Source organism: Silurus aristotelis, assembly GCF_946808225.1.
Source record: "Silurus aristotelis genome assembly, chromosome: 18".
NCBI lineage: Eukaryota > Metazoa > Chordata > Actinopteri > Siluriformes > Siluridae > Silurus > Silurus aristotelis.
Window position 1 is genome coordinate 9,161,723 of NC_139591.1, and position 16,732 is coordinate 9,178,454.

The window sequence follows — 16,732 nt, forward strand, 5'->3', positions numbered from 1 at the left end:
TACAGTATCAGATAGCTGAATGAAGATCTAATTTTATTTGAAAATTAGTATAAAATTAGAGAGAAAAAAGATTCAGAGATATATTTCATGCCTTAAAGTGAATTTCACTGCCAGCTATGTACATATGAAAGGGGTTGATCCCTTTGATCTCTTGCTTTCCAGGTGATACGGAGAAGCCATGTGTGTTAACTTTGGTGGATGACTCAGTGTATGAAGACGAGGAGGAGATGAGGCTTGTGCTCGGGAGCGCTACGAGTGGCTCCCCATATGGTGCATCTATTGGCACAAAGAACGAGACACTTGTCAAGCTTAAAGACAGTGCTGACAGTAAGAGAGAAAGAAAACACTGTTATATTCTTATCTTTATTGTATATTTTATATTATAAAATCTTGTCTTGTATATATATCTTATCTTGTATAAATTATATTATGATTCTTTTTGTCAGAATTGGGATGGGACATGCAAGTTCTTGTATTGACTTAAAAGGAGCATTTTTTTAACATTATACATAAAAAAAATAGAGATGACATTTAGGTAACACCAGTAAATGTCAACCCAAAATGAGTAAAATCCATTTGACTTATTGTCAAATACAGGGTCGTTTAGGTTATAAACACTTTTACCCAGAATGAAAAATTAAACAGAGTGGGCTACAGAAAAATAGCCCGCCTCCAATACCTTTGCCACGCTCTTTGGAGGAGGCTGTAGCCACTTGTTATCTGTTTATCATCTGGCGACGAAGGTGGACTACTGTTTTGATTATTGTCTAGTGAAGGAAAGTGATTAAGTTATATCAGCAGCCAGACATTATTTCCGTTTGGTCAGGGTCGTGTTGTATTGATTTCTCAACAGTACCTCTAGTCTTCAATACAGTGTTGTAAATTCCCTACAGATGAATTATGGGGTGTTTAATTCACAAAGAGAGTTTTAAAAACAGCATTACCAAGATAATAAATAATAATTTTATTAAATGTTGAAATATGCAGCATTGAAATATGCAGTTTATGAACATGTTCCTCTTTTTTTCAGAACCAATTATCAAGTTTACTGAGACAAAGTTGAGTGTGAACGAGCCAAAGGAGTCAGGGAAGATAAGCATTGTGCGGATCCCTGTGCATCGAGTGGGAGATTCCTCCAAAGTGTCTGTAGTGAGAGTGCACACTAAAGATGGTTCTGCTGTGTCAGGAGAAGACTATCATCCCATCTCTAAGGGTGAGAAAGCGCAATGTGTTTTGCATAATTAAGCTACATTTCTTCTTTTTTTTCAGCCTTGACTTGATATTATTTGAGTCGGGGTTACCACCTCTATTAAATCCCAAGTTTAGCAGTTTGCTGGTCTAAAGCGTTCAGGTGTGTGTTAACACCACCTAAAGGAGGAAAGACATCAGCAACGATTTTAGCAATTGAGAAGCAATAGTTGTTACCCCTCAATCCCGGAAGGGTATTAAGGCCATTTTTAAACAATTTAAAGTCAATCTATAGTGATGAATTTTTTTACAAGTGGAAATAATTTAAGACTTGTGGATCAAGTCACCAAATGGGAGATTTTTGGCCATAATGCACAGCACCACGCTTGGTGAAAAACAACACAAAGCAAATCACCTGTCAGGCATTGGGGTGGAGATGTGATGATTTGGGCAAGTTGTGCAGCCACGGGACCTTGACACCTTGCAGTCAATGAGTTGATCATGAGCTCCTCTGTATACCAAGGTATTCTAAAATAAAATGTAAGTTTGGCCGAAATTTTGGTACTTACCTTTTCACGCAGATTTCTCAATATCAGCTTGACTTTTTGTAAACATAAATAATGACACAATTTGATAATTTATGTTTAGTTGTTTATCAGAGGTTGTATTTAAATAATTCCAGACCTGATAAGGACTAAATCAATTTTTATTATGTCCTGAAACAATATAATTTCTTTATCACACAACTGTAAATAGATTTTTTTATATTTCAACTCACACTAAGGAAGCTGGCATGTTTTCATGTGCAGATGTTGAATTTAAGGAAGATGAAACAGAACACTTTGTGGAGGTGGAGGTCCTGTTTGATGGAGCCAGAGAAATGAGAGAATCCTTCACTGTCCATCTCAAACCTGATGAGAACATGGTGGCTGAGATCCAGGTATAGCAATCATTTGGTTTGCTACACGTCAGAGTACCTATTTTAAACATGTATGTATGAAGATTTTCAACTAAATAAGCAATAAGAGAGTTTTGAATAAACAATAAGATTACACTGCTGCTTGTATAATATTTGAAGGTGCCTCATTTTTCATTAAATGTGATTGTTTAATTACTGTGAGAAGCTGTGAGAGTGATATTTGACGAAAGAGCCAGTGCTGTTTACAATGCAATGCTTTGTTACCCGATCTCAACCTCATTTAATCTTCTCTGAAAGGAAGGATAAAAAAGATTTCAAAGAAAGAAAGGTGTCCAGGACCTCAACAAACTCTAGGAAGTCTTGCATAGGCTTGGCAACAACAGGAAACATCACCTGTGCACAACATTTATGTTTCAAGAGAGACTGTTCCTGAACATGCATACACAGTCACATTAAAGGGAACACTATACTAATATTTAATACGGGTGGGGCCTTCTTTATGGCATGGATTCCAATCTGTGTAAATGCAGAAATAAAAATTCAGCACCAATAACCATGGCTCAATGAAAATCAGTGATATTTACCCCTATTCTGATGTTATGTGTGAAATTAAATTAAGACCTTGTATTGATGTTTATTTATTTAGAGTTATAAACAGTTGTCTCAGATTACAATGCTGTATTATTTTTTTTTATTAACAGATGTCTAAGGCTATAGTGTACATTGAAGAGACCAATAGCATGGCCGACGTCACATTCCCCTCACTGCCGCATGTTGTGTCTCTGCTGCACTATGATGATGTCAGAAGGACTATGTACAATGCTTACCCACCAGCTGGCTATCCAGTGGTCTGTGTGACAGTAAGTCTGCCAATGCTGTTTATAACATATAACAACTGCGTAACGTTACCATTTCCACCAGCTTTAAAAACGTGCTCCAGCTACCTACTCTACGCGGCCACTGCTGAGGGACCTAGAGTAAGTAGCTGGAGCACGTTTTTAAAGCTGGAGATAAATACACAGAAAATTTCAAGCAGTTTTTCCAGAGACAAGAATACACATCACGATACTGTGTGAGATTTAATGAATAAAATACATGAGTGAGAATGATAGTGACATTAAATAAATGTTTTCTCCTAACCTACTCTACGCGACCACTGCAATGGGACTTTTTTTACTTTCTTTCTCTCTCTCTCTCTCTCTCTCTCTCTTTCTCTCTCTCTCTTTCTCTCTCTCTCTCTCTCTCTCTCTCTCTCTCTATATATATATATATATATATATATATATATATATATATATATATATATATATATATATATATATTTCTCTTCTTCTCAAGAGACCATACTATAGAACTGAAACTTATTTTAGAGTATTTAAAGTGCAGCTTGTATAGCAGTATAGATTAACTGTCTTTTAAAAATAACTCAACATACAGCCATTATTGTCTAAATAACTGGCAACAAAAGTGAGTACACCCTAAGTGAACATGTCAAAACAGAATGTCACCAAAAATATTTTGTGTGAGCACGATTGTTATCTATCATTGCCTTAATTCTCCTGGGCATGGAATTCAAGGTTGTTGAACCAATGCAAAGGTTGTTGCTGGGATCCTCTTCCACTTTCTACGATGACATCACAGAGCTGCAGGATGTTAGACACATGGTGCTTCTCCAACTTCCACATGAGGATGCCCGTCGAGACAGGTACTCGATAGGGTTCAGGTCTGGAGACATACTTGGCCACTCCATCACCTTCACCTTCACCTTCAATAAGGCAGTTGTCATCTTGGTGGTGTGTTTGGGGTCACTTTCATGTTGCAATACTGACGTTCGACCCAGTTTCTAAAGGGGGGCATCATGTTCTGTTTAGAATGTTACAGTACATGTTGGAATCCAAGTTTTTCACTTAATTAACCACAGCTCCCCAGTACCAGTATCAGAAGAGGCTTCCTTCTGAGAGGACGGCAATGCAAATCAACTTGTTGCATTGGGTGGCATACAGTCTGAGCACTGACAAGCGGACCTTCCACTTCTGCAACCTCTAAAGCAATGCTGGCAGCACTCATGCATCTGTTTTTTAAAGCAGCTTCTGCACCTGACACACAGCATGAGGACTCAACTACTTTAATCAACCCTTGCAAGGACTGTTCTGAGTGGAACCCATCTTGGAAAACCTCTGTATGACCCTGGCCACTGTACTGTAACTGTTTCATGGTGTTACTGATCTTCTTATAGCCTCAGCCATCTTTGTGGAGAGCAACAATACTAATTCTCAAATTCTCAGAGTTAACATGAGGTGCCATGTTGAACATCCAGTACTCAGTATGAGAGAATTGTACTCAACGCAACAAATTTTAACTGCTCTAATACATAAATTTGTATGGTCCTGCCAAGCAGACGAAAACATGAACATGATGAATAGGACATGTGGCTTTGCATGATTACACGACATACAGCTTTTATCACTTTGACAATAATGGCTATATGTTAAGTTCATTTCAGTGGACATAATACACACATACAATAAATAATAATAATAATAAATATAAAATTTATATTTATATAAATCTAACTATTAGATTGTGAGAAATATGGGTGTATGAGATCTGCAAATCATTGCATTCTGTTTTTATTTACATTTTGCACAGTGTCCCAAATAGTTTGAAATTGGGTTTATATAAAGAAAAATGCCTATTATTGCTGTTGTAAACAAGGCTAGGCATATTTTATGCACCACCTGTTTTATTGTAATATGCACAACAGTAAGGGTGCAATGTGTTTTTATAAAAATTTCAAAGACTAACCATCAAAGTTATTATATATGCATTTTTTTTTAAAGTCTCCTTGAAGTACAAAGAAACATGCAAATTTTTGCCTTTCTTAAGTTAGCCAACTATGAAAGCCTTTAATATAAAGTCGTTCAATTCCTAATTATAAAGTGTCTGCAATCTAAAAGAAAAGACAATGTAGAAACATGACAGACTGTTTGAAGTACTCTATTCAACAGTAATAAGAATATTTATTTTGGATGCTAGTGCTATATAGGAACAAAGTAAAGTCTGTGTTTAAAGGTTAAAGCCCATATCACCAGGCAGAATGGGTTAATTCAAGAAAACCATAAAGACGGACAACAGATTAAATCATGTTGGGCAAGTACAATAACGGGTATTAGTATTTATAGATCCCAAAAAAAAACTCATTATATGTGTTCAGCAGTTTGGTATTTATTAATTTATGTCTCCTTAGTGTATCTTCCTGGCATTTGTGGAGGTAAAGATTGTTACCCAGGGTGTAATTAATTTTTTATATAAGTAATAAGTCAAGAACTTCTGTCATAATGTTGAAAAGTGAAATGTAACTCAAAAGGTAATGCAACTAATTAACTAACTCAGGCATAACTAACACTAATGAGTCATTATTCACAGTCCAGTTTAATTGAAAGCTTAATATTATTGAGTGAGGACACAATGTGTTTTTGATTAGAACAGATGAAACCTTTGTATATGAGGCAAACCATCTTCAAGACTCTCAGGACTTAATATCCATGCAAAGAAAGCATAATCTTCTGGTTAATGTTGGTTTTATTGCTGTTTTGATCGAAAGCAAGTCATTTTTTTCCCCATTTGCTCACTGTTGCTTTTCTGTGGTCATAAATTAATGCCCTGTGCTGACGTAGATGGTGGGTGCAAAAGGAGGTGTGACATTCAAAATCTGTCAGTGCATTACCACCTCCTAAAACCATTTCTTAGCATAGACATTAGATAAAATGATATTATTTTAAGTAAAAACATAGCTTTATCATTCCTGTTCTCTTCTTATATCCATGGTTTGTGCATGTTCATGCAAATTCTCTAAACACAATACATCAGTAATAATTACTGTTTCTGGAACAAACACCAAAAGAGCAATCAAGTCATTAGTGAATGCTAAATTCACAATAAACAATTCTAAACAATCCTAAACCATTCCAAATAATATTGCACTATTTTAATACCACCTTTTTTGCATTACAGTTGCTTTTAGGATACAAAAAGCACTCTCATTTAAATGTGCCCTTTCTGGTTCCCCTGCTCTACTTCTTCTCTTTTTAATGACCTTATCTTTAAACTGCATTAAAAAATCCCCAATCCTGGTCCCGCTTACGGTAAATAAAAAGCCCCAATAAAACACAAATTTAGAAAATTCAACCCCAATAGGATGCAAGTAAATAGAATCATCTTCTTCTTTCGGCTTCTCCCATTAGGGGTCGCTACAGCGGATCATCCGTCTCCATACCCTCCGTCCTCTACATCTGCCTCTTTCAACCCAACTACCTGCATGTCTTTTCTTACCACATCCATAAACCTCCTCCCTGGCCTTCCTCTTTTCCTCCTTCCTGGTGGCGCCATCCTCAGCATTCTCCTACTGATATACCCCATGTCCCTCCTCTGAACATGTCCAAACCAATCTCAATCTCACCTCCCTCGCTTTGTCTCCAAAACGTCCTACAAGTGCTGTTCCGCTAATAAACTAATTTCTAATCCTGGCTATCCTCGTCACTCTCAACGAAAACCTTCAGATCTTTAGCTCTGCAACCTCCAGCTCCACCTCCTGTCTTTTACTCAATGCCACTGTCTCTAAACCATACAACATCGCAGGTCTCACCACAGTCCTATAAACTTTCCCTTTCACTCTCGCAGCATCTCTTCTATCACAAATCACTCCTGCCACTCTCCTCCACCCACTACACCCTGCCTGCACTCTTTTCTTCACTTCTTTAACACACTCTCCATTACTTTGCACTGTTGTGCCCAAGGTACCTGGACCCCTCCACCTTCTCCACCTCTTTTCCCTGCAACAGAACCACTCCAGTGCCCTTCCTCTCATTCACACACATGTACTCTGTCTTACTCCTACTCACTTTCATTCCCCTTCTCTCCAGCACATACCTCCACCTCTCCAGGCTCCTCTCAACCTGCTCCGTACTCTCACCACAAATCACAATATCATCCGCAAACATCATAGGCCATGAAGACCCCTGTCTGACCTCGTCTGTCAACCTGTCCATTACCGCTGCAAACAGGAAAGGGCTCAGAGCCGATCCTTGATGCAGTCCAACCTCCACCTTAAACCAGTCTGTCGTTCCTACTGTACACATTACTGCTGTCGCACTGCCCTCATACATGTCCTGCACCACCCTCACATACTTCTCTGACACACATGACTTTCTCATATAGTACCACAATCCCTCTCTCTGCACCCTGTCGTACCCTTTCTCTAAATCCACAAACACACAATGCAACTCCTTCTGACCTTCTCTATACTTCTCCATCAACATTCGAAAAGCAAATAATGCATCTGTGGTGCTCCTCCTTGGCATAAATCCAAACTGTTGCTCACAGATGGTCACCTCTTCTCTCAGCCTGCCTTCCACTACTTTTTCCCATAACTTCATGGTGTGACTGATCAACTTTATTCCCCTGTAGTTACTGCAGGTCTGCACATCTCTCTTATTCTTAAAAATTGGTACCTGCAAACTCCTTCTCCTTTCCTCAGGCATTTTCTCACCTTTCAAAGTCCTGTTAAACAATCTTGTTAAAAACTCCTAAACATCTCCATGCTTCTACCGGTATGTCATCTGGTCCAACCGACTTTCCACATTATACATTTATTTATTTATTTATTTGTATAATCATTGCAAGTAAACATTTAGCAGCAGAAAATCTGTTAAAGCGCATACAGTTATAATTGCAAATATTTTTGTTTGTGTTTGAGGGTATACTGGTAAATTGTGGTAAAATTCATTGCTGCACTTTTGTTCATAATGCCTTCAGCTCTCTGAATTAACTTGGTATGCTATATTGCCAATGGTTTGTAGACACAAGCATCACAGACATATGTGGGATTTCCCTTAACTAGCCACAAAGTATAAAGCGCACAGAATATAGGATGCATTGTAGGCTAGAGCATAATAATAATTTTCCACTGAAACTAGGAGGGCAAAAACCCGTGAGGTCCATTAACCATTTGCCAAGTTTGGAGTGGAAGAACTCAAGTGGCACCCACAATTGTGGAATTTATTTTAACTTTTAGCGTTTAGAATAAAATTCAAACTTGCATTGTGCCATTACCACTAAAATATTGCCATATATTCATATTTGAAAAAACACAGAAAATATATTTCATATTTTTTCTAAATCTGAAAGTTCTTTTAGCCAGTTGGTTATTTCTTTAGAATAAGTAAGTCGAATCAAATGGATCTCCACCAAAGAGCCAAGTTGCCAGCTTATCCCTAGCTATCTTGTATATGCTGTGATCATGGTGACTGCAATTTTCCACAACTTACCACAACTCAACACTTCTTTTTCATCTTTTCTAGGCATGCAACCCAAAATACCCAGAATATGAGAAAACAGGCTCCATATGTGCAAGTGAGCACATCAATGACACGCTAACACACTATCGCTGGCTCATCAGTGCCCCCACTGGGCCTGATGGCGTCACCAGCCCTATGAGGGAAGTGGACATCGACACCTTTTTCACCTCCTCCAAGATAATCACGCTGGACTCCATCTACTTCCAGGCCGGCTCTCGGGTTCAGTGTGCTGCTCGTGCAGTTAACTCCAATGGAGATGAGGGCCTGGAGCTCAGCAGCCCCATTGTCTCCATTAGCATGGAAGAGGGTCAGGCAACATACAAACTTTCTGATCATTTCAATGCAGTGTTAGAGGAGTTAGAGGTGGAATTATATAAAGATTCATATAAAACACTGTACTGTATATCCAATGCTGTCCATAATTATTGAATTATTGGCACTCTTCTTAAAACTAAGCAAAAATGTTTGCTTAATATAAAGTTGCACACAATAATAAAAAATATCACTTTACAAGATATCTTAGTTGTTAACCTGAAAAACTCTCCACAATAAGAATCACATATTTAATACAGTAGAAAATGTATCAGGATTTGGATACATGTGCAAATCTACATTTATGATCTTAGATTTTTGTAAGGGCAGGTCCCGCAGAGCCTGCAAACAAAAATAAGTTGAGAGGGGTTTTTTTTAGCTACAGGCTGAGAGTTGAGAGCCGACAACATCCAGCATACAACCCAACAGCTATTTTTTAACAGCTTTTAGACATACCTTTGTTCAAATGTGTTCGATAGAACAGCTTTCAGCAAAAGTGCTGTCACACAGCCTTTTTTTTCTTAGAAAAATTGTGTTTATTGTGTGAGAAACAAGTATTTCACTCATATTTATTTTAAATGGATATATATAATACATTTTTTTTGTAGATTGTATTTAGTAATTTCTGATTTGTTCAATTTTTACATTTAATTGCTAAAACATTTCATTGCTTCTTTAAGGAATCTGAACCCACAGATTGATGTAAAGGCTATTATTGAAAGGATATTATTTATCTGAAATCTACATAATGTTAAATGCCTTAATGATCAGAACACTAATCATGAACACTTGTGAGGTCATCAAGAATACTTTATGTGTCAAGAATTTTGAAAAACTTGACAAAATGATTAGCAGTTTGCCAGTGCCTCAAAGCATTAATCCTTATTGTCATTTGTCTATAAATAAGAATCAATGCTTTAAGTTCACTGGATTACAGCTGTAGGCTACTCAAAGGGCTTCGATATGACTTCAGTGTGCTAATCACTTCATTTGATATTCCTCCACAGGAATGTGTCACCCTCGTAAGGTGGGCACAGTAGGTGCTGAGCCTTTTTCTGCCAAGCTACACTATACCGGCACTGAGGATCCGGAACACGCAAACCTAATCAAGCTTAGTGTCACCATGCCCCACACAGATGGTGAGCGTTGTCTAATGTTGAATAAAACTTTGTTTGCAAAGCTTAAACTCGGTTTGTTCTTTACCATATGCCACAGGAATAGCCAGGTATTAATATAGGATTTATGTTTCATTGTTCGTGAAGATAAACATGTACATCACAGTTCAAAGCAAACCCCTTTCTTTGTGCTGCTTTAATGATTATTTGGGGCCATCCAAGAAATTCAGCGGCCGCATTATCATAATTTAGAAACATCAACACAACATCTGTTTTACCTTTTATTTTTTCGCACATTTTAAGGCTGTAATGTAGGCCACAGGAGAAATTGCACCTATAAATAGAGAGTGTAATTCTACTTTATTACACCTCTCTATTTTACAGCTGTTTCATTCTTCATAATGCCATGGCAACCAGCAATGCTTGCAGTTTGTATGTAAGTTTGGTATTAAAGTGACACTATAAATCTACCTAGTGAGAAGGATTTTAAAAGACTGCTACATTATTCTTCTCTGACAAACCATTTTTCAAGCCTTTTGTTGAAACAGCTGAGCTATGAAGATCTTACAGAAGAGCATGGTTCTCACTCCTGGGGATTCAGTGCTCTATTTTTACATGATATCCCTATTCTGAAGTTCTTGATTTGATTCATCTGGATATTTCAAGCCCAAATGGGCCAAACAATGTGTTTTTAAGTAACTGAGGTGCCTGTCAACACTGGTGCAGTTAGAAAACAAGATTGTATCTAATGCATTGGCTTAAATATATTATGGCAAATTTTTATATAATTATTATTATATTGGCTAAATTTCCATGCAGCGGTTGACGTCCATACCAAGGGAGGCTGGGTAATAAAAAAGAAAATTCATACTCATATCTAGTTAAACAAGAAAGTAAGAAAACTCGGGACTCCTAGAACTTGGAACGAAAATGTAAAGAATATGCCTGACGTAGGACCATCTAAAGGTGACAAGAAATACTTTTTGTGAAGAGCGAATACATTCTAACACGAGTGCAACCTGATGTGGTCTTCTGCTCTTGTAGCCTAATCACCTAAAAGGTTCTGTTTTGTGCATACTAAGATACTTTTCTAGTCACTATGATTGAAAAACAGTGAATATTTGACGTGCTATAGTCTTTTTGGCAGCTTGAAATTATCTGGCAAGTTTTCTCTGCACAAATCATTTATGGTTTTTTTTTTTTTGTCTAGACAATCTTGTGTGTGAAATTCCCAGGAGATCAGCAGATTTTTTCCATTGTTCTTTAGATACATTAGAAAATTAATTAGAAAACTGCATGAATGTGTATACTGTACATGCATTGTTTTTACAGGATATAATGAAAATAAAGTAGAGAAAGTTACGTTATATTAATTTTGGGCATATTTACTTGACATTAGGCATGCTCCCTGTGCTGTCTACCCGTACTCTTTCTAACTTCGAGTTGACCCTGAGTCCGGATGGCAGCCGTGTTGGAAACCACCGCTGCTCCAATCTGCTGGACTTTGACGAGGTTCCCACTCGCCACGGCTTCCTGACAAAAGCCACAAAGACTGTGGAACAAGTGGGAGAAAGTGCTCCTTACCAATATAACTCTACCATGAGGGGCCTGAACACATTACGTTTCTACAGGAACCTCAACCTGGAAGCTTGCCTGTGGGAGTTTGTGAGTTATTATGACATGTCTGAGCTCTTCACAGACTGCGGCGGAAGCATCGGGACTGACGGACAGGTCAGCAGGTCTTTTTTTTTTTTATCCAAAACTGCCTCTTTAGTTCCTTTCAGGCGGCAGTGATTTTCTGTGAAGAGTGTGATAAAGAAAATATATATTATCAATATCCATATCCATTCCATAAAAATAAAGCATACACATAAATAAATCAGCCCCATAATTCTTCTACCACTTAAAACTGTTTTTGATAAGTGAATAGTTTGTTCAATTTAAACTGTAAAGATCTCATGGTCTATAATCTGCTTTATATGTAGCTGCTGGATGCAGAACTAAGCAAGAGATTATTATCTGCTGTTATTGTTGCACGAAACCATTAACATACAGCTCTTAAAACGAGAAAAGGAGACAATCAGACTTCCATTATCTCCTATTTGCAGCTGCTAAATTGCTGGGGTTTTTTCTTATGTAGACTAAATCTGTTAACTTGGTGCTGAGCTTAGTTAAAGAAAATGATGCCTTGCTGGACTGCAGAGAACTGAAGCTTTTATATACAGAACTAACCATTAATTTGTTGTGCTGTAAAAATTTAAAAGGTGCAATGCACAAGCATCATTAGGGGTGGACAAATCATAAATGAATTATCTAGCCCACGAGGTAAGTGTAAGCTTCGGTGTGCTTTCCCAGAGGCCCAATGAACTAAACCCCAATTAACTTACAGGCCCACTGCAAGAAAACAGCAACTAGCATAATTTAATTCCAAAGTATACCAAGCTAATTGTGTGTATTTATACACACTGTGAATCCCTGTGATTAGTGGCTTTATGCAGATGATGTCTCTGGTGATTAAATACATTGTTTTTTTTACTCTTTGACAGAAAATAAAACACAAAATGTCTTTGTGTAGTATTTTTGAGTACAATATGATCTGTTTGTGTGTTATTTACCATGCCATATTTGAGTCAGAGTAGAATCTTCATTTTCATTCGAACAAGTGTTAGCAATAGTGTGCTCCATTTGTTTGTCCTGGTTTGTTTGTTTGGGTGCAGGGGCTAGTGGTTTGTCCACTCTATGAATCATTGAGTAAATAAAGCTTTCATTAAATGGCAGATAGGTGCTCAATCCTTAGCATTCTCTTTTCCTATAGCTCAAATATCTGAAAAACATATTTCATCATTTTATTCAGTACTTATAATTCCAGTCTAAGAAAAGAAATCCTTGTAGCCAAGCAACTGCGTCACTGCTATTGTAAGTCTCAATTTTGTGTCCCACTGCCCTTTTGTTGGTATTGGGCTTTTTCAAGTGCGCACTTAAGCATCCTTTTTTGTTGTTTCAGGGTTATCTATGAGAAAGCTCTGCTGGAAACACTGGGTTCAGTTCAATCAAACACTGCAGTCAAACAATGCAGTCAGATTACTTTTAAACCATTTATGATTTGTTTTAAATTTATAATCCACTGCAACAGACTATTTATATACTAAATGAATGAATGTGCTTTGCTTAAAATATGATATTTACTCCCCAACATAGTTAGTGGACCTGTATGAGGATGTACAGGTTCTTCTCTATGTTTCTCTTGTTTTTGTCATCTTAAAATTGAAATAAATTCATCTTCATTTAGTCACATTAATCTTTTATATATTTTGTATTTGTGTATTTTTTCTCATTAATCTACACTCAGTACCCCGTAATAACAAACAGAATACAAGTAAAAACAATTACTGAACAATTGATTATACAAATTAAATTTTTGTGGGTATAATGCAACAAGCTTTGCACACATTGGTGGATCTTTTGCCATTCTTAATGTCCAAGTTGGGGCTCTGACTGAGCCACTCTATTAAATTCACAGAGTTGTCCCTAAGCCATTTTGTAGTGATTAGGGTTGTTGTTGTGTAGGAATGTAAACCTTTGGCCCAGACTGAGTTCCTGAGTGCAGTGGAACAGGTAGTACTTTTCTCCATTCAGCTTTCCTTCAACCCTGACCTGTTGCGCAGTCCCATGCTGCAGACAAACACCACCACCCACAGCATGATGCTGCCACCACCATGCTTCACCTTTGGGTTGGTTTTGTGCAGGTGATGAGTGGTGCCTGATTTTCTCCAGACATAATATTTAGAATTGAGGCCAAACAATTCAATCTTTGTTTTATCAGACCAGAGAATCTTGTTTCACACAGTCTGAGAGACTTCCAGGTGCCTGTTGGCAAACTACAGGCTTCCATGGGTTTTGCACTGAGGAGAGGCTCCCGTTTAGCCACTCTGCCAAAAAGCTGAGTTGTTGCAGCTGAGAGCTGCAGTGATGATTGTCTTTCGGCAACTTTGCACATCTTCACACAGGATCTCTGGAGCTCAATCAGAGTGGCCATCAGGTTCTTGGTCACCTCTCTTAATAAGGGCTTTCTCTCCTATTGCTCAGAGTGATCAGCTCTTGGAAGATTCTTGGTTGTGCCACACTTCTTCCATTTGAAAAGAAGAGAACACTATGCTCTTGGAAATCACTTTTTTTGTTTTACCTTTCCCCAGATCTGTGCCTTGCAAAAAGTCTGTCTCTGAGCTCTGCAGACAGTTTCTGTGACCTCATGGTTTTTGCTCTAATATCCATTGTCAGCTGAGAAACCCTCTATAGAGGTGTGTGCCTTTCCAAATTATGTTCAATCAATTAACCTTTCCACAGGTGGTCTCCAATCAAGGTATAGAAACATCTCAGCAACGATCAAAAGAATCAGGAGGCATCTGAGCTAACTTTCAAGGGTTGTTTCTAAGGGTCTGAATACTTATGTACATGAGATATTTAAGTTTTTTTTTTATATATACATTTACAGACATTTCTAGAATTCTGTTTTCATGTTGTCATTATGGGGAACTGACTGTAGATTATCGAGAGAAAAAAAATACTTGAAACAATTGTAGTATCAGGCTGCAACATAACAAAACGACAAAAGTGAGGGGAGTCTGAATACTTGAATACTGAATACTACAGACGTGTATTTATAGCCATAGTATTTTTCTGTTTTTAAAAAAATTGGCATATCAATTGATTTAGTGCTATGTTCATGTTCTCTTGCAGTAGATGTACAGTATTTCAGAGATTTTTCCTTTCTTGAGTAACTCTCTGCTTGCAGGTGTTGGGGCCATCCTCATTACCATTACCGCACAGTCCTTTGATTATAATTGACTGTGTAAATGAGGAAACAGTTTTTCTTTCAATCAAGCCTAGATTATCTTGAGACAGAAAGAAATGTATTTTTATTTTTTTGACAGCAGAAAGACTGTGGAACTATCTGGGTTTTTTTTATTTTTACTGTTGTAAGTTGTAAAATGGTAAAGGGTTGATTACTAAGAGCACTTTAGTGAAGGATCAGAGTGTCTCTGAAGTGGTTATGAGTTTATATCAGAATCAGAAGTCTTGGGTTGTAAAAGTGATAGGAACCACATATTGCTTTTTTATTATTTGCTCGATTTGGTGTCATATATTATTATTATAATCCTATAATCCACAAATATAATCTGTGTTCCATACACATATTTGAGAATTATCCTCTGTTCTGTTGTTCATCGCTTTAAAAAAATGCTGTATTGTTCATTTGTTCTTTTTGGATTCTTGCTGTTTCTGTTTTGTAGGTGCTAAATCTAGTGCAGTCCTATGTGACTCTGCGTGTCCCTCTTCATGTCTCCTACGTGTTTCACTCACCTGTCGGCACCAGCGGCTGGCAGCACTTTGACCTGCAGTCTGAGCTGCGGCTTACTTTTGTTTACGACACTGCCATCTTGTGGAAAGATGGCGTCGGCAGCCCTCCTCAAGCCGAGCTGCAAGGCAAGTCTAGACACATGCACTATTTACAGTAATATCAAATAGAAAAAAAATACTTTTCTTTTGCTGGAAGGTGTGCTTTATTCAACATATATGTCATGTTAAGCCGTGCTTTATTCAACATGTATGTCATTCTTTTTTTTTACAAATCATAATCAAGATAGCTTTATTACCACCATTTCTTAGTTGCATTAAAAAAAATATATGAACGATCTATAGATCTAAAATATTTACATTTTTGCAGACATGATCGTAGTGATGGCTCAGTAGCCAGGTTTCTGAACAACATTGCAATTGCAAATCAATTTGATCACTGTTCTACATCAGCATTTATAAAGCATCATTATTATTATTATTATTATTATTATTATTATTATTATTATTATTATTATTATTGTTATTATAAACTCAAATATAGTCATAGAATTTAAGTGACTTTGAACTAAATCACATGATACATAGATTTGGTGCTGACCCACTCTTAATGTGTTTTTTAGGAGCTCTTTACCCAGCCAGTATGAGGATTAATGAAATGGGCTGTCTGGTGGTCAACTTCCGCACCAAGGCTCATTTTCGGGGACTGTTTGTGGCCTCACATCAGGGTGAGAATTTTAAATAACAATAATTCAAAAAATTTTTTAAACATTTTAAAAAATTTAATTTGTAAATCTTTTAATAAAGACATTTCTAGAATTCTGTTTTCACTTTGTAGTTATGCAGTACTGCATGTAGAATAATGAGGGGAGAAAAATCAATCTGAACAATTGTAGTATCAGGCTGCAACATAAAATAAAAAAAAATGAAGGAGGTCTGAATACTTTCCGAATGCACTGTATGTATATATCAAATCATTATGGCATTTATTTCTTTACTCAAAATGAAACAACATTAAAATGCAATTTTCCTATCATTTACCTAAGCCAGAATATCTTAAATAAACATAAAAGTAAAGAATGATGTCTGTTACTAACTAATGAACAGAAAGGAAGGGTTATGGCCTCCTTTTATTATCAGCTAAGAGTCTGGGTGTCTGTGAGTCTTAATTAGTCTCTTCATGAGTACTTGTAGCTGCTTGTGTCTTTTGTGTTCTGCTTCAAAGCTTTTCTCTGCCTAAGGCTTTAACCTTATCTTTGTCTTTTTTGTCCAGCATCTTCTTTGACCTCACTGGTCATAAGTACAGCCCACCCAGGGTTAACCTTTAACCTTTCATTGGTCAGAACCGAGCCAACCTACACCCAGCCCATGCAGCAGTGGAGGTTCACTTCAGATTTTGCTGTGAGTGTTAGAGTAGACTGGATAAAATTGAATGACTAATATGCACTGTTTTAGCACTGTTAAAAAATATACAAATAAATATATCA

At 37.2% G+C, this 16,732-nt stretch overlaps 1 protein-coding gene across 1 annotated transcript in view; it reads left to right on the forward strand.

Annotated features, from left to right (window-relative positions):
- frem2a (FRAS1 related extracellular matrix 2a) overlaps positions 1 to 16,732 on the forward strand; it is a 65,442-nt gene that overhangs the window by 43,472 nt on the left and 5,238 nt on the right. The window contains exons 10-19 of the mRNA XM_083568284.1: positions 163 to 327; positions 1,031 to 1,213; positions 1,998 to 2,128; positions 2,809 to 2,967; positions 8,467 to 8,770; positions 9,783 to 9,914; positions 11,290 to 11,621; positions 15,182 to 15,374; positions 15,869 to 15,973; positions 16,519 to 16,646. Of these exons, the coding sequence (XP_083424410.1) occupies positions 163 to 327; positions 1,031 to 1,213; positions 1,998 to 2,128; positions 2,809 to 2,967; positions 8,467 to 8,770; positions 9,783 to 9,914; positions 11,290 to 11,621; positions 15,182 to 15,374; positions 15,869 to 15,973; positions 16,519 to 16,646 (1,832 nt within the window). The remainder of the gene's footprint in view (positions 1 to 162; positions 328 to 1,030; positions 1,214 to 1,997; positions 2,129 to 2,808; positions 2,968 to 8,466; positions 8,771 to 9,782; positions 9,915 to 11,289; positions 11,622 to 15,181; positions 15,375 to 15,868; positions 15,974 to 16,518; positions 16,647 to 16,732) is intronic.